The sequence below is a fragment of the Ahaetulla prasina genome, chromosome 15, assembly GCF_028640845.1.
Source record: "Ahaetulla prasina isolate Xishuangbanna chromosome 15, ASM2864084v1, whole genome shotgun sequence".
Classification (NCBI taxonomy): Eukaryota; Metazoa; Chordata; class Lepidosauria; order Squamata; family Colubridae; genus Ahaetulla; species Ahaetulla prasina.
Window position 1 is genome coordinate 15,729,737 of NC_080553.1, and position 19,430 is coordinate 15,749,166.

General features: G+C 48.4%; 1 protein-coding gene across 3 annotated transcripts; it reads left to right on the forward strand.

The window, feature by feature from the left end:
* Nucleotides 1–3,548: 3,548 nt before the first annotated feature.
* CCDC157 (coiled-coil domain containing 157) lies at nucleotides 3,549–17,789 on the forward strand. 3 transcript variants are annotated; one of them, XM_058158632.1, is made up of 11 exons: nucleotides 3,549–4,059; nucleotides 4,292–4,664; nucleotides 7,060–7,231; nucleotides 8,950–9,631; nucleotides 10,143–10,220; nucleotides 11,318–11,508; nucleotides 12,604–12,780; nucleotides 14,340–14,568; nucleotides 15,282–15,421; nucleotides 16,462–16,541; nucleotides 16,649–17,789. In XM_058158632.1, the coding sequence occupies exons 2-11, from the start codon at nucleotides 4,417–4,419 to the stop codon at nucleotides 16,926–16,928; spliced, it is 2,277 nt and encodes a 758-aa protein (XP_058014615.1). In that variant the 5' UTR covers nucleotides 3,549–4,059; nucleotides 4,292–4,416; the 3' UTR covers nucleotides 16,929–17,789. The 3 variants fall into 3 exon arrangements, with proteins under 3 accessions (XP_058014615.1, XP_058014617.1, XP_058014616.1); XM_058158634.1 differs by having other exon boundaries at nucleotides 3,549–4,664; nucleotides 14,403–14,568; XM_058158633.1 differs by having other exon boundaries at nucleotides 3,550–4,664; nucleotides 14,400–14,568.
* The last annotated feature ends 1,641 nt before the right edge of the window (nucleotides 17,790–19,430 follow it).

Below are 19,430 nucleotides of genomic sequence, written 5' to 3' on the forward strand. Positions count from 1 at the left end.
TTTTCTGCAGTTCTAATTATCCTCTGAAGTCTGTGTTTTTCTTGTTGGGTTGCAGAACCGAACCAGACCGTTATAAAGGGGAATATTTGTAGCTCAGGGTTGACAGTGCAGGCCCTTGGTGCTGTCTGAGCCGGCGTGTTTTCTTGCAGATGTTTCATGATCCAAATTAAGGAACATCATCAGTGCTAGAAGGGAGTCGGACAGAGTGGAGGAGGGGGAGTTTGGGATCCTTGGTGCCTTCTGAGCTGGCTTGTTTTCTTGCAGACGTTTTATGACCCTACAACGTAACATTGTCAGTGGTAGTAGGGAGTGCAGTTTGCTCTCCTGTATCCTTACGATTTATATTGATATTGATTGTTTCCTGATTGGTTAATTGTACCCTATGACTATCATTAAGTGTTGTACCTTGGAATTCTTGATGATCTTTCTTTTTATGTACACTGAGAGCGTCTGCACCGAAGACAAATTCCTTGTGTGTCCAATCACACTTGGCCAGTAAAGAATTCTATTCTATTCTATTCTATTCTATTCTATTCTATTCTATTCTCCATCCTTCTCTTCTCCATTATTCTATTCTATTGTACTCTATTCCTTTTTTCTATTCTATTCTATTCTATTCTCCATCCTTCTCTATTATTCTATCTATTCTATTCTATTCTATTCTATTCTATTCTCCATCCTTCTCTTCTCCATTATTCTATTCTATTCTATTCTATTCTATTCTATTCTATTCTATTCTATTCTATTCTATTCTCCATCCTTCTCCATTATTCTATTCTATTCTCCATCCTTCTGGTCTCCACTATTCTATTCTATTCTATTCTATTCTATTCTATTCTATTCTATTCTATTCTCCATCCTTCTCTTCTCCATTATTCTATTCTATTCTATTGTACTCTATTCCTTTTTTCTATTCTATTCTATTCTATTCTATTCTATTCTATTCTATTCTATTCTATTCTATTCTATTCTATTCTATTCTCCATCCTTCTCCATTATTCTATTCTATTCTATTCTCCATCCTTCTCGTCTCCACTATTCTATTCTATTCTATTCTATTCTATTCTATTCTCCATCCTTCTCTTCTCTTCTCTTCTCTTCTCTTCTCTTCTCTTCTCTTCTCTTCTCTTCTCTTCTAACCACACTCCTTACTAGCACTGCTAGACTACAGATACAGATAAACAGATTTGGAAGGGGCCTTGTAGATCATCCAGTCCACTCACCCACCCACCCCGTCCAAGCAGGAAACCCTACCCACACCATTTCCGACAAATGGCAGTCCAATCTCTTCTTGAGACCTCCTTTGGGGTTCAGCCCCAACCCCGATCTGGGTCCCAAGGGAAGCCGCCCGCGGTGACCGAAGGAAAAGATTGCAGCCTCTTTTTTTTCCTCTGGGATGTTTTTCCCCCCATCATCTCCCATCCAGGAGGTCCCTGCCTAACCTCGGAGACCACAGGGCGGCCACCACCAGAGTTGGGGAAGCCTCGAAGGGGCTGCTGGGGTGGGTGGGCTTCTATCTCGGCCTCCAGGAAACTCTCCCCGACTGGAGGTGACTCCTCCTGGCCCCTTCCTGGGATACGGGATGCCATCAGCTTCCCAGGCTAGTGGGGGGGAATCCGTCAAGACCTGTGTTTAACACACAAAATCATCTATTGCAATGTCCTTCCTGTTAAAGACTACTTCAGCTTCAATCGCAATAATACAAGAGCAAACAATAGATTCAAACTTAAATGTTAAACCGCTTCAATCTTGATTGCAGAAAATGTGACTTCTGTAACAGAGTTGTTAACGCTTGGAACTCACTACCTGACTCTGTGGTCTCTTCTCAAACTCCCAAAATCTTTTAACCAAAAACTGTCTACTGTTGATTTCACCCCATTCCTAAGAGGTCCGTAAGGGGCGGGCATAAGAGCACAAAAGTGCCTACCGTTCCTGTCCTATTGTTCCCTTTCATTATATCAAATTAATACTTTGCTTATATATATATATATATATATATGTAGGTCTTTGGTTATTCGGGTTTTCTCCCGCGTAAAATTGGAAGTGTCTTGGCGACGTTTCGACGAAGTCTCATTCGTCATCTTCAGGCTTCAGCTTCGTGCTTCTGGGAGCAATGTGTGATTGCAGTTGTTTCTTCCTTTTTAACTGCTGGGGGGGTAAGGAAGAAACAACTGCAATCACACATTGCTCCCAGAAGCACGAAGCTGAAGCCTGAAGATGACGAATGAGACTTCGTCGAAACGTCGCCAAGACAATTCCAATTTTACGCGGGAGAAAACCCGAATAACCAAAGACCTATATATATATATATATATATATATATACATATTTTAGCCTATATTTTATATTTTATATATGTTTTGGCCTATATACATGTTTATATGTTTGTATGATATATTGTTGTTTTTATGTCAATGTTCGCGTATACTGTTGTGACAAAATAAAAAATAAAATAAAAAAATCCTGGGTTGTCCCCCCCCACAGCTCCCCTTCCCTTGCGTAACCTTCCAGCGCTTCTACGTCACTCGGGATTCCCCCCCTTCTCCTGCAGACGGGCGGGGCGGGGCGGGCCTGGGAGCCAGCGTTCCAAAGGGGCGGGGCCCCGGGCCCGCGCGTGCGCCGGGGAGGCCTCCCGCGGTTGCCATGGCAGCGGAAGCCTGCGCGGCGCCTGGCGAGAGCCGGCGGCTGAGGCTGCTTATTCGGCAAGTGGGTCTTTCTTTCCCCCCTCCACCGCCCGTGGCCCCCTCCCCAAATTGGGAGGGGTCTCTAAGAGGCAAGGAACCCATAAGCCTCGGCTGCTCTGGCGGGGGGGGGGTTTGGGGGGGTATTCTGCAGCATTGGGGAGAGTGCCTCTGGGCATGGGCAGAGTGCCTTTTGCTTCCTAGCTCAATAGGCAACGTTAAGGGGCGACAGTTTGGCCTAGTGGTTAAGGCACCAGGCTAGAGTGCGGGTTCTAGACCTGCCTGAGGCATGAAAACCAGCTGGGTGGCTTCAGATCTCATTCTCTCTCTCAGCTCTAGCCCACCTCGCAGGGTTGTTGTGGGGAAACAGGAGGAGGAGAAGGAGGAGGAGGAGGAAGGGGTGTTATGTATGCTCTCCGCCTTGAGTTTACCTGTAAAACGATAAAGGGCAGATCAAAACGGAAAGGAATCCCAGTTAGGATAGCTAATGCACCCGCCACCCTTCTAAAACCAGCACAATTTAAAAATATATATAAATAATTATATATATGCTGCCCCCACCACCACCACCGCCCTTCCAAGCTTGGCAATACTGAGTTATTACTGAGCTGCAGAAGCTAATATAATAAACTTTGTTTATAGTAAAGTTTATAATAAAAATTATTGTAGAATAGAAATAGAATAGAATAGAATAGAATAGAATAGAATAGAATAGAATAGAATAGAGGAATAGGAATAGAAATAGAATAGAATAGAGGAATAGGAATAGAATATAGGGATAGGAATAGAATAGAATAGAATAGAATAGAATAGAATAGAATAGAATAGAATAGAGGAATAGGAATAGGAATAGAATATAGGAATAGGAATAAGAATAGGAATAGGAATAGGAATAGGAATAGGAATAGAATATTCCTCAGGGCCTCTGGTGGCTAAGTCTGTCTATTATTAACAGCAGCTGCTTGCAATTACTGCAGGTTCAAGTCCCACCAGGCCCAAGGTTGACTCAGCCTTCCATCCTTTATAAGGTAGGTAAAATGAGGACCCAGATTGTTGGGGGCAATAAGTTGACTTTGTATATAATATACAAATGGATGAAGACTATTGGTTAACACAGTGTAAGCCGCCCTGAGTCTTCGGAGAAGGGCGGGATATAAATTCAATTTAAAAAAAAAAATAGAATAGAGGAATAGGAATAGGAATAGGAATAGAATAGAATAGAATAGAATAGAGGAATAGGAACAGGAATAGGTATAGGAATAGGAATAGAATAGAATTTTTATGGGCCAAGTGTGATTGGACACACAAGGAATTTGTCTTGGTGCATAAACTCTCAGTGTACATAAAAGAAAAGATACCTTCATCGAGGTACAACAAGGTGGGTTGCCCAGCCGCCCAAACTAAATTGCGGCATTTTTGCCCATCTATCGAGTCCTTCCCAAAGGCAGGTGGGACAGGCAGGTGTGGGTTTGTTGGGGTTAAGTGCCTGCAGGGTGTGAGCTGTCCCGGATAAAGCTGCCTATTGCAATGGGCATATGTATTAAACGCGTACAGGGACTTTATTCTTTCCCTCGGCTTCCCCTTTCAGTGGCTGTCCCCTCTGCTTTCAGGTAAGCCATTTTCATGCCAGCGTCTTACCTGAACGGCTTCCCTCCAGGAACACCTGTCTGAAGACTCCAGAGAGGCTTTCTCTTATGGTTCGAATGACATCTGGGGAGGAGGGCGGGGGGACATCATGGTGAGTTTGTTGGTTAACCGAAACTGCATGGAGAGCTTGCGGAAGGATATCACGGATCTCCAGGGGACGGTCGTCAGTGTTTTCTCCCACGCTGGAGCGGTGCGTTTCCCTTCCTGGAAATTCCCGGATAAAGTGTCCTGTGACTTGGATTTGGTGGCTTTGATGGGACAATACGACTTCGTGGAGAATGACCCCGAATTCACGCAGCATTCTCACGTGGTTCTTCTGGAAATAGTGATCGACAGGTGAAGTGGCATCCAAAGGTTTTATTTATTTATTTTGTCATAACAATATATGTAGGTATCATACAAAAAGATTATATAATATATAAACACATATATGAGTAAATATTAGGTGGTTTAAGCTTATATGTATAGAAGAAGAAGAAAAAGAAAAACAATAGGACAGGAACGGTAGGCACGTTTGTGCGCTTATGCACGCCCCTTATGGTCCTCTTAGGAATGGGGTGAGGTCAATAGTAGAAAGTTTTTGGATAAAGCTTTTGGGATTATGGGAAGAACTTCGGAACGAACTTCCCCCTGGACTTCGGCAACTGCCGGACCTTCGGACTTTCCGCCGAGAGCTGAAGACCTATTTGTTTGTTCGCGCAGGACTGGCATAGGATTTTAATAGGATTTTAATTAGTTTTAATGTTTTAACATTTTAAAATTTGGGGTTTTATTCTAAATGTTTTAATTCGGCCATTTGTATAATAAGTTTTTTAAATTATGGTTTTATGTGTATATTGCTGTTGTTTTTTATTATGGCTGTAAACCGCCCTGAGTCCTTCGGGAGAAGGGCGGTATAAAAATTTAATAAATAATAATAATAATAATAATAATAATAATAAAGAGACCACAGAGTCAGGTAAAGTGTTCCAAGCACTGATGATTCTGTTACAGAAATCATATTTTCTGCAATCTAGATTAAAGCGGTTAACATTTAAGTTTAAAATCTATTGGTTGCTCTTTTATTATTGCAATTAAAGCCGAAGTAACTTGGGCTCAGCGGCGGGTTTCAAAAAATTCCGCTACCGGTTCGGTGGGCTGGGGGGGGGCATGTGACTGAGTGAGCATGGCTCACTCATGGCCACGCCCACTCAGTCACATGACCCCCATACACCTAGCCACGCCCACAGGAAAAGGTAGGAAATTTTTGGGAATTTCCACCTATCTACCCCTGCTCTCCCTTCGCCAGTCGCCCCCGTTTTCCCTCCTTTAGCGGCCCCGGCCCTGGCCCTAGCCCTGCTTCCTCCCCTACCACTGCCTCTTTGTTCGGGCTGCTTACTTTCTGCGGCGGCTGATCCAGAGTCCGGAAGGCAAGCTGACTGGAGTTTTCGGCGGTCCCCAGCCAGCTGGAAAGCGGCTGGCAAAGAAGCCTCCCAGCTACTGCCTCTTTGAGAGCCGCTTTGCAGCTGCGGCAAAGTACCGGTGGTCACGGAAAAACCTACTCCCGTCACCGCCATGTTCTTTGTGCATGCACATCCCATTGGACTTGCATGGCAATGGGATGTGCATGCACGAAGAACATGGCGGCGCCGAACATGGCAGGCGGGGTGAGCGAGCGGCGACCAGGGGACTGGTTTCGGGGGCGTGGCCAGCCGGCCATCTCTACCGGTTCGGCAACCTTGGCTATATTTCCGCCAACGGTTCGCACGAACCGGTACGAACCGGCTGAATACTACCTCTGCTTTGGCTATTCTTCTTTGGGGCTAAGCCCCAGTGCGACTTGCTTCTGGGTCAAGTTTCCTTTGAGGCTGATAGCTGGTGGTCTGGTTCGTTGTTTCCTACTGTTTTCTTTTTTAACATTGCCTGGCCTATCACGAGCCACCGAATCTGGAGTCAGGCAATAGCCAATTGAACAAATAAAATAAATTGATCCATTGGTTGTGAATTCAGATAGTCCTGGACTTAACAACAGTTTATTTAGTGACTGTTCGAAGTTTACGATGGCACTGAAAAAAATGACTTAGGACCGTATTTCGGAGTTGCAACCGTTTCCAACAGCTCTATGATCCTGTGATTCATAGTTATGACGGTTGCAGTCTCCTGGGGTCCCGTTTTGCGACCTGACAAAGCAAAATCGACGGGGAAGCTAGATTCCCTTAGCAACCATGTCTCCGGCTTATGGCCGATTCACTTACCAACAGCGGCAAGAAAGGTTGAAAAGCAGGGCAAAGCTCCCTGAACCAGCGTCTCACCCAGCAACGGAAATTTTGTGGCTCCGTTGTGGTCCAACATCATAACAATCGGGAGGCTGTGAGTTCAATCCTAGGTAGAGGCAAATATTGCTCTCTCTCTCGGCACGATGGGAATTTATCTGCCGGGTAAAACTCCGCATTGGCGACAGGAAGGGCATCCGGCCAGCAAACGCTCTGCTCCATTTAGTTGGCCAAGGCTCCACCCCGCAAGGGATTATGGGGTCATTAAAAGGATGATGATGATTGTGGTCGTACGTCGAGAACCACCTGCACTACAGGTGTGATCCATTGAGCTGTTAGTCCCCCTGTATTGCCAATTACATTTAATTCTCCGTGATTTTTTTTTTTTAAATATTGTTTGTCCTGCAATGTGTTGGAAGGAGCAGTGGGGCATGGAGTTGCCATGAAATGAAAGCAAGATTTCCTTTTGGCTCCCAAAGGCTTCTGTTGCTGCTCCAGAGTTTCACGGGATACACCGAGAGCCTCATCAGCGAAGATGCGGTGCCCACTTCCCGGGCGTTAGGACCCTCCATGTCTATAGGGCTGACTGTAAGGAAGTACTGGAACAGCATGCTGAAGATGGGTGCCCTTTATCAACAGCTGGTGGCCGAGGTAGGCAAATGTCCGTCTGTCCCAGCGCAGCCAGAGGTATATTAAGTGTTGTATCATTAAGTGTTACATTTGTACCCTATGACTATTCTTAAGTGTTGTACCTTGATGAAGGTATCTTTTCTTTTTATGTATGCTGAGAGCGTAGGCACCAAAGAGAAATTCCTTGTGTGTCCAATCACACTTGGCCAATAAAAAATTCTATTCTATTCTATTCTATTCTATTCTATTCTATTCTATTCTATTCTATTCTATTCTATTCTATTCTATTCCATTCCATTCCATTCCATTCCATTCCATTCCATTCCATTCCATTCCTTGTTTTCTATTCTATTCTATTCTATTCTATTCTATTCTATTCTATTCTATTCTATTCTATTCTATTCTATTCTATTCTATTCTATTCTATTCCATTCCATTCCATTCCATTCCATATTCTTCATACCAGGGGTGAAAATTCAAAATTTTTCCCTACCGGTTCTGTGGGCGTGGCTTGGTGGGTATGGCAGGGGAAGGGTACCGCAAATCCCCTTTCCCTCCTCACTCCTGGGGGAAGGATATTGCAAAATCTCCATTCCCTCCCCACTCCAGGGGAAAGATACTGCAAAGTCTCCATGCCAACCCCACTCCAGGGGAAGGATACTGCAAAATCTCCATTCCCAGCCCACTCCAGGCGAAGGATACTGCAAAATCTCCATTCCAACCCCACTCCAGGGGAAGGATACTGCAAAATCTCCATTCCAACCCCACTCCAGGGGAAGGATACTGCAAAATCTCCATTCCAACCCCACTCCAGGGGAAGGATACTGCAAAATCTCCATTCCAACCCCACTCCAGGGGAAGGATACTGCAAAATCTCCATTCCCAGCCCACTCCTGGGGAAGGATATTGCAAAATCCCCATTCCCAGCCCACTCCTGGGGAAGGATATTGCAAAATCCCCATTCCCAGCCCACTCCTGGGGAAGGATATTGCAAAATCCCCATTCCCAGCCCACTCCTGGGGAAGGATATTGCAAAATCCCCATTCCCAGCCCACTCCTGGGGAAGGATATTGCAAAATCCCCATTCCCAGCCCACTCCTGGGGGAAGGATATTGCAAAATCTCCATTCCAACCCCACTCCAGGGGAAGGATACTGCAAAATCTCCATTCCCAGCCCACTCCTGGGGAAGGATATTGCAAAATCCCCATTCCCATCCCACTCCAGGGGAAGGATATTGCAAAATCCCCATTCCCAGCCCACTCCTGGGGAAGGATATTGCAAAATCCCCATTCCCAGCCCACTCCTGGGGAAGGATATTGCAAAATCCCCATTCCCAGCCCACTCCTGGGGAAGGATATTGCAAAATCCCCATTCCCAGCCCACTCCTGGGGAAGGATATTGCAAAATCTCCATTCCAACCCCACTCCAGGGGAAGGATACTGCAAAATCTCCATTCCCAGCCCACTCCTGGGGAAGGATATTGCAAAATCCCCATTCCCAGCCCACTCCTGGGGGAAGGATATTGCAACATCTATTCCCACTCCACTCTGGGACCAGCCAGGGGTGGTATTTGCCGGTCCTCCGAACTACTCAAAATTTCCGCTACCGGTTCTCCAGAACCCGACAGAACCTGCTGGATTTCACCCCTGATTAATGCGATCCGCGTGAAATAATAATTCATACTAAGATGCCAGTGGCTGCCTTTTTTTCTTCTTCTTCTTCTTCCTTTTGTGCCTAGAAAAAATATACCAAAGATGCTTCTAATCTAAAAAATCCCTCCCGGGCCACGAAAGCTGAGAACGAACGTTTGAAAAGCGGGTCTCCTGAGTCGGATGTGACTTTGCCCATGTTTCCGTCTCCGTTAACGTCTTCCGCCGGCAGCAGGCTGCTGGACAATGCCCTCAGTTCCCGCTCGGATCCTTCGGTTAATCTGCCCGGCCGGAGTGTCCACTCCCAGACAATTGAGAGCGCTCTGGTGCCCTGCGATGCGTGCGAAAGCACCCAGGCCAGCCTGCAGGAAGTGGGCAAGGCCATCATGGACCTCTGCGGCACCCTGAACATCTCGTCTTCCCTGGGCAAGTTCCTCAAGATGGTGGAGGAAAGGCTCGGAGGGAAGCTGCTCACAGTCATGGATGTCAGCTACTGGGCCACCGAACAGAGCAAGGACCTTTCCCGCATCAACAAACATATCCAGATGCTGATGGGCCTCATCAACCCTTTGAAGGGGGAACTGGAAGAGTTTGAGAAGCAGAAGAACCAGCTGAAGCAGCAGCTGGAGAACCTGGACGGTTGTCTGCAGAAGGAGAAAGAAGCCAAGAGGCAACAGAGGGAAGAGGCCGAGAAGCTCTTACAAAAAAAGGAGAAGGAAAGCCAGCAATTGATGGCCAAGCTGCAGAAGGCTAAGGAGGACCTCGGAAACCGTGAATATCTCTCTAGTCTCTTAATTTTAAGCCCCGCTTTTGCCACCGGTGCCACCTTAGGCACGCAGGTCGGGAAGTTTTTGGAAGCAGGGGGTGAAATGCTACCGGTTCACACCGGTTCGGCCGAACTGATAGCAACAAAAGCTACTGGTTCGGGCGAACCGGTGGTTCATCTGTAAGGGTATTTCCGGCGAACAGCTGTGCCGTGCGATTTATATTTGCTAGAAAGCAGGATTTCCTAAAACGCGCGGCACAGCTGTTCTACTTACCTTCTTAAGCCTCCTTTTTCCACGCGCAGTGTGCATTTGGTGTGCGCTGTGCGTGCCAACTTATTTTTTTTTTTAACCTTTAAAAGCATTTTTTCTACAACCTCTCCTGTGAATTTAATAAGTGAATAAATTAAAATGGCGGCATGGCGTTTCTCCGTTCTTCGGGCCCCAATTCAGAACCCGTTCCTCTCTTTTCGAAACAGCTTCTCCTCTTAGCTGGTCTTTCGTGTGGCTTCTTTCAGGAGCTGTTTCTCTGGAGACGAGTCTTTCCACCTTGAAAGAAAAGCTGCAGGTGCAGGAAAGCACAATCCAGGAACTGGGTAAGAAGAAACTGCACACGGAACTGAGACGGGTGTTTCCAGTTGAAAAGTTCTTTTTTTTTTTTTAGCACCGTCGTAATTTTGAACGGCCACTAAATAGGGCAGTCGTTCAGCCAGGACTACCTTTGTTATTGTTAGTTGCAAAGTTGTGTCCGACCCATCGCGATCCCCTGGACGACGTTCCTCCAGGCGTTCCTGTCCTCTACCATCCTCTGGAGTCCATTGAAGCTCCCACCGACTGCTTCAGTGACTCCATCCAGCCACCTCATTCTCTGTCTAGCTAGCTAGGTCTATTCATAAGCAAATGCCCTCCCCCAAGATCCAACAAAGACAGGATTAGCCCTCTACCCATCTAGCAACAGAACTCACCACATGGCAGTTGCCAAGGTTGGAGGCCCCTGGCCTAGATGACCTACAAGGTCCCTGTTGTGATCCGCCAGCAGCCTGCGTAGCTGGCAACTGAGTCAGACAGCGATAAGGCTGAGGTGGGGGCCAGGGCCATCGGGGAATGAGGTGCGGACTCCGGAGCCTCCAGAGCCTGATAGTAGTGAGGCAGAGGAACAGGAGGAGCCTGTTCCTAATGCAGGCATGAGAAGAGCTGCCAGAAGGCAAGAGCAGCTCAAGCAAAGAGGATGACTTGGGAGTAAGGCCAAGAGATGATTGGCCCCTCCCATAAGGCTTAAAAAAGACCAGCAACGGCGTTTGGGCTCTGCCGGAAAACAACTTTGGTAGCTTCATCTTCTTGCATTTATTTTGTATCGGAGTCTTCTGAACGTTTGCCAAGAAAGGCCTTTGGCAGTTTGCCTAATTGGACCAAGGTTGGCGATAGTACTTTGTGTTGGGAGGAATTTTGTTTTAATTTGAATTGAACGACGCTGGGAATGAAGCCAATTCTCAGCTGTTCGAATAAAGTTTGTTTGTTTTTTCACGGACTGAGTTTCCTACTACCTACTGGGGCCTGGGTCCCAACAGTCCCTTCCAACTCTTGTTATTCTAAGGCTAAAACACAGGCAAGAACGGGCCTCAGGAGCCACCCAGCTCCTGAGCCCCTCAGCTGTTTCCACCCCAGGCTCCCGAACGGTTGTTTTTTTTCACAGAACAGGCCCGAAAGGATCTGCAAGAGGAGATGGAGTCCAAGATGGTGGACAAGGGCGAAATAGACAAGCGGGAAGAGCAGCTGAAGGCCCTGGGCAGCCAGCTGGAGAGGGTGGAGGAGCAGCTAAACTGGACCACCCTGGAGCTCAACAAAGAGAGGGCCAGAGGGGAGAGCATGCTCCTGCACCAGGAGGTGAGAGGGGCTAGGAGTGGGGCAGAGAGGCTGACCAAGGGGGTGGTGTGTCCTTCCCTTTCCTTTCCGCCAGGAAAATGTAAGAAAATTTTCCGGAAAATTCAGGAAAATTTAGAATTCCGCCGCCTTCGACAAGACCTGAGCTTAACTTAATCATCTGTTACAACGTCCTTCCTGTCGAAGGCTACTTCAGCTTCAATCGCAACAATACACGAGCACACAATAGAGTTAAGCTTAATGTGAACCGCTCCAATCTCGAATGCAGAAAATATGACTTCAGTAACAGAGTTGTTAATGCCTGGAATGCACTACCTGACTCTGTGGTCTCTTCCCAAAATCCCCAAAAGCTTCAACCAAAAACTGTCTACTATTTTATTTTATTTTTAATTTTATTTTTATTTATTTGAATTTATATCCTGCCCTTCTCCGAAGACTCAGGGCGGCTTACACTGTGTTAAGCAATAGTCTTCATCCATTTGTATATTATATACAAAGTCAACTTTTATTGCCCTCAACAATCTGGGTCCTCATTTTACCGACCTTATAAAGGATGGAAGGCTGAGTCGACCTTGGGCCTGGTGGGACTTGAACTTGCAGTAATTGCAAGCAGCTGTGTTAATAACAGACAGACTTAGTCTGCTGAGCCACCAGAGTCTACTATTGACCTCACCCCATTCCTAAGAGGTCTGTAAGGGGCGTGCATAAGAGCACCAACGTGCCTACCGTTCCTGTCCAAAAGTTCCCTTTAATTGAATCCAATTTCATATAGTTATTACATACTTGTGATTATATATATGCTTATATATCGTATAGTTATTTCATGCTTATGCTTAGATATAATGTTGTGACAAGTAAAATAAATAAAAAAATAACTAAGTTAGACTGGGAATTGGAAGAAGGAACAAGAAGCACCTTCTGTCTTCATGCCAAGAAAAATAGGAAACTTGCTGTGAAAAATTTCTTGAAGCTCACGGTCAGCCACGGAACCCCATAGCTGACCGATTGAAGATTTGGCATTTATTTTTATTTTATTGATTATACTTTTACTGGCATTTCAGCCCCCATCATATCGCCCTTCCATCCTTCCCCCTGCAGTCCCTCCAGGTCAAGCAACAGAATCTAATGCAGCAGCTGGACAGCCTGGATCAAGAGTACGAGCAGCTGAAGACCAGCATGGCTGACAGTGAAGACGACCGACAGATGATGAGAGAGAGGCTAAAGGAGATCCAGGAAGAAAAGTGGGAGATGCAAAGCCGGCTGGAGGCCCAGAAGGTCTGGGGACAGGCAGTGGGGTAGGAACTGTGGTCGTAAGTTTGGGGATTATACCTGGGCGGCAGGCTTAATTCTGCCGACTGCCAGGAGTTCGAGCCTGACCGGCTCAAGATTGACTCAGCCTTCCCTCCTTCCGAGGTCGGTAAAATTAGGACCCAGATGGTTGGGGGCAAGAGGCTGGCTCCCTGCTTAGAGAGGGCTAGAAAGCGCTGTGAAGCGGTCTATAAGTCTTAGTCTTATTGCTATTAAGAGCTGTGGTGGCGCAGTGATTAGAAGGCAGTATTGCAGGCTAATTCTACCGACTGCCGGCAGTTCGATCCTGACTGGCTCAAGGTTGTCTCAAGCCTTCCATCCTTCCGAGATCGGTAAAATGAGGACCCAGATTACTAGGGGCAAGATGCTGACTCTGTTGTAAACTATTTAGAGAGGACTGGAAAGGACCGTGAAGCGGTCTATAAGTCTAAGTGCTATTGCTTTCCTCTTGCTTTTCCCCTTCCTTCTTTCCTTCTTTCCTTCCTTCCTGTGCAGTGGTTAGAAGGCAGTATGGCAGGCTAACTCTGCTCGCTGCCAGCAGTTCAATCCTGACCGGCTCAAGGTTGACTCAGCCTTCCCTCCTTCCGAGGTCAGTAAAATGAGGACCCAGATTACTAGGGGCAAGAGGCTGACTCTGTAAACCGCTTAGAGAGGGGCTGGAAAACACTGTGAAGCGGTCTATAAGTCTAAGTGCTACTGCTTTGCTCTTCCTATTCCCCTTCCTTCCTTCCTTTCCTTCCTGTGCAGTGAATGTGCAGTATTGCAGGCTAATGTCGTGTCCCACTCCTCCGCTGACGGCCGGGTCAGGGAAATCCGAATCAGGCGTGCCTCTGCAGCTCTGCCAAAGTCCTAGCAAAGTCCTCAGGGCAGGCAGGAGACCAGAAAGTGACTTCAGCAAGATATGTTTAGACTTTGCCTGACTCAGAGAATGCCAGAAAGCAGGTCCTTTATATAGGCCATGGGGTGTGGCTCCATGACTCAGCACTTATCCAGGCCTGCCCCTCCCTTCCTTCTGTTGCCGCCGCCTATCAAGTCTTCTGACGCGAGGGTCACTCCAGTCGGCAGCTGTTGGCAACTGACCTCCCTCAGGCTCACATGCTGTGGAGGAGGGGGAGGGGTCTAGTTGCTCCGTTTGCCTGGGCATGGAGCCAGAGCTGGGGGCTGGAGATACTTCCTCCTCTTCAGCCTGTCTGGGCATGGAGCCAGGGCTGGGGCCGGGAGGCATACTAGGACATTCCTCAGCGTTCGGAAGCAGATGAGAAGGCCCCGGCTGTGGTGAGATTGGGCGAGACACAGCAGCTAACGCTGCTCACTGCCAGCAGTTCGATCCTGACCGGCTCAAGGTTGACTCGGCCTCCCCTCCTTCCGAAGTCGGTAAAACGAAGACCCAGATGCCGGCTCTGTATAAAAGTGCCGTAAAGCCTTACGAGGCGGTCTCTTAAGCCTAAATGCAATTGCTCTTTGCTGCACTTTCCTCCCGTCGCTCGCCAGTTCCGAGGCCAGGCTTAGTTTCCGTCTCCCCGTAGGAGCTCTGCTGTAGAATTCAGAAAGCTTGCAAGGTCACCTGCACCGCTCTCTCCACCCAGAAGCTCACCGAGAAACTGAGGCAGGAGAAGCAGAGCTTGGAGCAATCTGCCTCCGAACTACAGAGGACCATCTCCGAGCTGGGGGAGCTGATCCACCAGATGAAGGAGAAGGAGAAACTTTTGGTCTTCTTCCCAGATCTTCACATCCCTGTCGAGACCAAGTTTGAAAGTAAGTCCCCGGAAGGGGACGGGGGAGTATTAGGGCTTGCCAATTAACACCCCCCCCTCGCAACCAATGTTCTCCCCACATGAGGTTAATCTGGGTGAGCAAAGCACGTTTTGATTTCACAACGTATAGACAGGTTGAAGTGGGACGCGGTGGCTCAGCGGCTTAAGACGCTGAGCTTGTCGATCGAAAGGTCGGCAGTTTGGCGGTTCGAATCCCTAGCGCCGCGTAACGGGGTGAGCTCCCGTGACTTGTCCCAGCTTCTGCCAACCTAGCAGTTCGAAAGCAGGTTAAAAAAAATGCAAGTAGAAAAATAGGGACCACTTTTGATGGGAAGGGAACAGCATTCCGTGCGCCTTTGGCGTTGAGTCATGCTGGCTACATGATCACGGAGATGTCTTCAGACAGCGCTGGCAAATACCGGCAAATACCACTTCTGGCTGGCCCCAAAGTGGAGAGGGAATGGAGATTTTGCAATATCCTTCCCCTGCCATGCCCACCAAGCCCCGCCCACCAAGCCACACCCCGCCTATCAAGCCACGCCCACAGAACCAGTAGTAAAAAAATTTGGATTTCACCACTGCCAGCAAGTCAGTTTTAGCAACAAAGGGCCACCTGGGATCTTTCAACTATCCTCGTTTCGAGCACAGCAATTCCAAAAACTCCATTCCTTCCAATTCCGGCACGGATCCCCAACCTGGCTTAATTCTTCGCAGTGTCCGGGAATGTCATGGAAGACATGGGCAAGCAGCTACAGGCCAACAACATCCGCATCAGCGTCCTGGAGGAGGAGAACTCCCGTCTCCGAAACGCGATAGGCAAAATAAAAGAGCCGCCCCAACAGGAGACGCAGAAGGTAGAGGAGGGGGTTCCCAGGGCACCCCGGATGGGGCAGAGGGGAGGGGCGCAGTCCAAAGGCACCAGGCTATCAGCCACTTGGGACATCACCGGGGGGCCGTGAGAAAAGACCATTGGTCCCAATTCTATCCCATTTCAAACGATGGTCCAGACCCCAGGGGTGAAATGCTCTCGGTTCGGACCGGATCGCACGATCCGGTTGCGATCTTGGTTGGTGGTTCGGAGAACCGGTAGCAATCGCGGTACGACGCTCCGCCCGCCCGCCCGGCTGTCTATACTTCCTGGTTTTAACCAGGAACAGCGGTGAAATGTAAAATTTGTTACTACCGGTTCTGTGGGCGTGGCTTGGTGGTAGTGGTGATAATGTGACTGGGTAGGCATGGCCAACTTTTTTTTTTTACTTTTAAAAGCATTTTTTCTACAACCTCGTTTAGATAAAAGCAGCCAAATTTAAAACTTCCTTAACTTTAAATTGCTGTCTAAAAATGAATAAAATAAAACTCCTTAAAAAAAACCCAATTAACTTATTTTTTTAAAGCTCCCCCCTCCCCCAGTTACTTACCCAATTGAAGGCAGGCAGATTGAGTTGCTCACCCGATGAGATGGATTGCAGGCAGGCAGATTGAGTTGCTCACCGATGAGATGGATTGCAGGCAGGCAGATTTGAGTTGCTCACTGATGAGATGGATTGCAGGCAGGCAGATTGAGTTGCTCACCGATGAGATGGATTGCAGGCAGGCAGATTGAGTTGCTAGCTGATGCAACTGATTGCAAGCCCGAAAGAAGCAGCAAGTAGACAAGTGGTGACTGGGCGATTGGGTGGGCATGGGCGGGGAGGGGAGGGATTTTTGCTACTGGTTCTCCGAACTACCCATCCCCATTGCTACCGGATCACCAGATCCGGTCCGAACCACCTGATCCGATCCGAACCGGAAGCATTTCACCCCTGGTCTGCACTCCTCGGATAGCGTCAACAGAAGTGCCTTCGTTCCGTCTCTTAGGATACGGACACCTAACAGGGAATTCCTCTTTCCATAGTTTGCTCTTCCAACCCAGCTGTGGATGCGGTCTGCCGAAAAACCTGGGCCTCAAGACAGCGCGGGGCCGCCTCCTGTGGGGTAAGTGGCCTGGTCCCAAAGGGATCCATTTGGGAGATCTGTTAGAAATGGGAGTGGGGGAACGGGCTTCTCTGAAGCGCTGGATTCTCCGATGGCTCCTTTTGCAGGTACCCCGCAGCGTCCGGCTTTCAGGGACAGGTTTCCAGGCCTCCGACGAACAGCAGCAGCGCCACGGGAAGCGCCTCGCGACACAGACCTCCGAACAGCCCTGCAGCCTTCAATCCGGGCCCCCAATGGACTTCCGGCAACCAGCCGCCCAGGACCCCTTTGGGCCCTGCTCCGTTCAATCTTTTCTACAAGGAGGCAGTGAGCAGCCCTTACGCCCAGGCCAAAGGGAGAGGCCGTCTGCCCCCGCCAGGTTACTGTAACCGCAACCACCAGAAATAAAGAGAAGTGCGCTCAAGGACTACAGGAGCGTCACTGGGGGGGGGGGAGGTGTCTTGAGAGATGCAGGGCGTTGGTAGTGTTGTGACCCAGGCCCAAGTAGGTAGGAGCAAACTCAAGTCAGTTTAAAAACAAACAAGCTTTATTAGAACAGCTGAGAATTAACTCATTCTCAGCGTCGTCCAAACTAAATCAAAGCAAATTCTTCCCAACGCAATTCCTCAGTCTTATCACCAACCTTGGTCCAATTAGGCAAACTGCCAAAGGCCTTTCTTGGCAAAAGTTCAGAAGACGCCGATACGAAACTAATGCAGCAAGACAAAGCTATCAGTGTTGTTTTCCGGCAAAGAGCCCAAATGCCATTGCTGGTCTTTTAAGCCTTATGGGAGGGGCCAATCATCTCTTGGCCTGACTCCAAAGTCGTCTTTTGCTTTAGCTGCTCTTGCCTTCTGATACGTGCATTGGGAACAGGCTCCTCCTGTTCCTCTGCCTCACTACTGTCAGCCTCTGGAGTTCGCACCTCACTCCCCGATGGCCCTGGCCCCACCTCAGCCTCCAACGCAGAGCCCTCATTCGGGCCTTCCCCAGCCTCCAGGCCTGGCCCACGCTCTTCCTCAGCCTCATCACTGACTCCATTGCCAGCTCCACAGGCTGCTGGTGGACCACAACAGGTTGAGAGGGGGCTGTTCAATTTGGACATCGATGGCCACTTTGACCCCGAGAACACAGACAAAACTCCAAGTGGCCTCAACAACACTAAAAGGATGCAAATGACCAGCTGTCTGCAAAGAACATAATTCTCTCTCTTTCTCCCTTCGTTGCTTTGCCAATCCTCTTCGTTGCACTCTTTTTAGAGCAGGGGGCTCCAACCTTGGCAACTTTAAAGACTTGTGGACTTCAACTCCCAGAGTTCCTCTGGCAGGAGGAACTCTGGGAGTTGAAGTCCACAAGTCTTAAAGTTGCCAAGATTGAAGACCCCTGTTCTGTCCCCCCCACCTCAGTCCGGGAGACACGTGAACTGACTCAATTAGCCAGCAATTTAGTCCACGGCAGCTATCAGCTCTGCCAGCAGACCAGCCAACGTCTGCCAAGGTTTTCTTTATCTTCCCTGATGCCGGCATCACAGCAGCTCGTTACCGGAGCAACCAGGAAGTCAGGAACAAACAGCAATCCAGGCCAAATGCTTAGTCAAACAGTTCAGCTCGTTTTCTCCAGTCAGCTTGTTTTGTCCGTCACGAAGTAGTAGAGCAGCCCCTCCTGCTTTTATACCGTGGGGCGTGGTTATGTGACAGCACTTTCTAGGCCTGCCCCACCCCTTTTTTGTTGTTCCTGCCTCTCCTGTCTACGAAATCTGGGATCTAACCAGGACTGATTGTCCACAGCTGGGTCTGGAAGCGTTGCCTGGGCGGAGGGAGATACAGGAGACAGAGGCCACATCACCTCCTCCACCTGGCCTGCCTCTGGCTCCTGGAGCTGAGCCAGAGAGGCTGGCCCTGCAAAGGGGAGCCCTGATGGCCCTTCCCCCTCACTCTCTGAGTTACTTTCTGGCAGGGGGCCAGGCCCCGGGGGGGGCGGGGGGGCTGGAGCCACAACAACCCCTATTCTAGAGTCTCAACATCATTTTTGTATCGTGGCGACCAAAACTGGATGCGGTCTTACCAAATCAGTATAAAGCGGTAGTAACGCTTCACGTGACCTTGATACTATCCTCCTGTGGATGCAGATCAGATCATCAACCTGAAAAATACAAAGGGGGCTGCCCCAAAGAAGAGGGAGTCAAGCTATTCTCCAAAGCACCTGAGGGCAGGACAAGAAGCAACGGGTGGAAACTCATCAAGGAGAGAAGCAACTTAGAACTAAGGAGGAATTTCCTGACAGTGAGAACAATGAACCTGTGGAACAGCTTGCCACCAGAAGTTGTGGGCGCTCCATCGCTGGAGGGTTTTTTTAAAGAGACTTGTCTAAAATAGCCTAGGGCAATGATGGCAAACCTTTTAGAGACCGAGTGCCCAAACTTCGAACCCAAAACCCAATTATTTATCCCAAAGCGCCAACATGGCAATGTAACCTGAAAAATTTTACTACCCAAAATAACGATAAGGCAGAGAGTTCAGCCGATTGTTCTAAGAAAAACGTGATAAATGCCCTTTCATTTTTCCCCCCGCTTTTGAAATATTATGTTTAGCAACAATAAAAAAGAAAAAAAAAATTGTAATATCATTTCTCTTTCCCTCCCTCTTTCTCTGTTTCTCTCTTTCTCTTTCCCTCCCTCTTTCCTTTCCTTTCTTTCTTTCTCTTTCTTTCTTTCCTTCCTTTCTCTCTCTCTCTTTTTTCTCTCTCTTTCCCTGGAGAAAACCAATGGAGCTGGGCTGGGACAACGGCGCACATGCTCATAGAGAAGGCTCTGCGTACCATCTGAGGCACGCGTGCCATAGATCCACCACTAGGGGTCTAGGGTCTCCTGCTTGAGTAGGGGGTTGGACTAGAAGACCTCCAAGGTCCCTC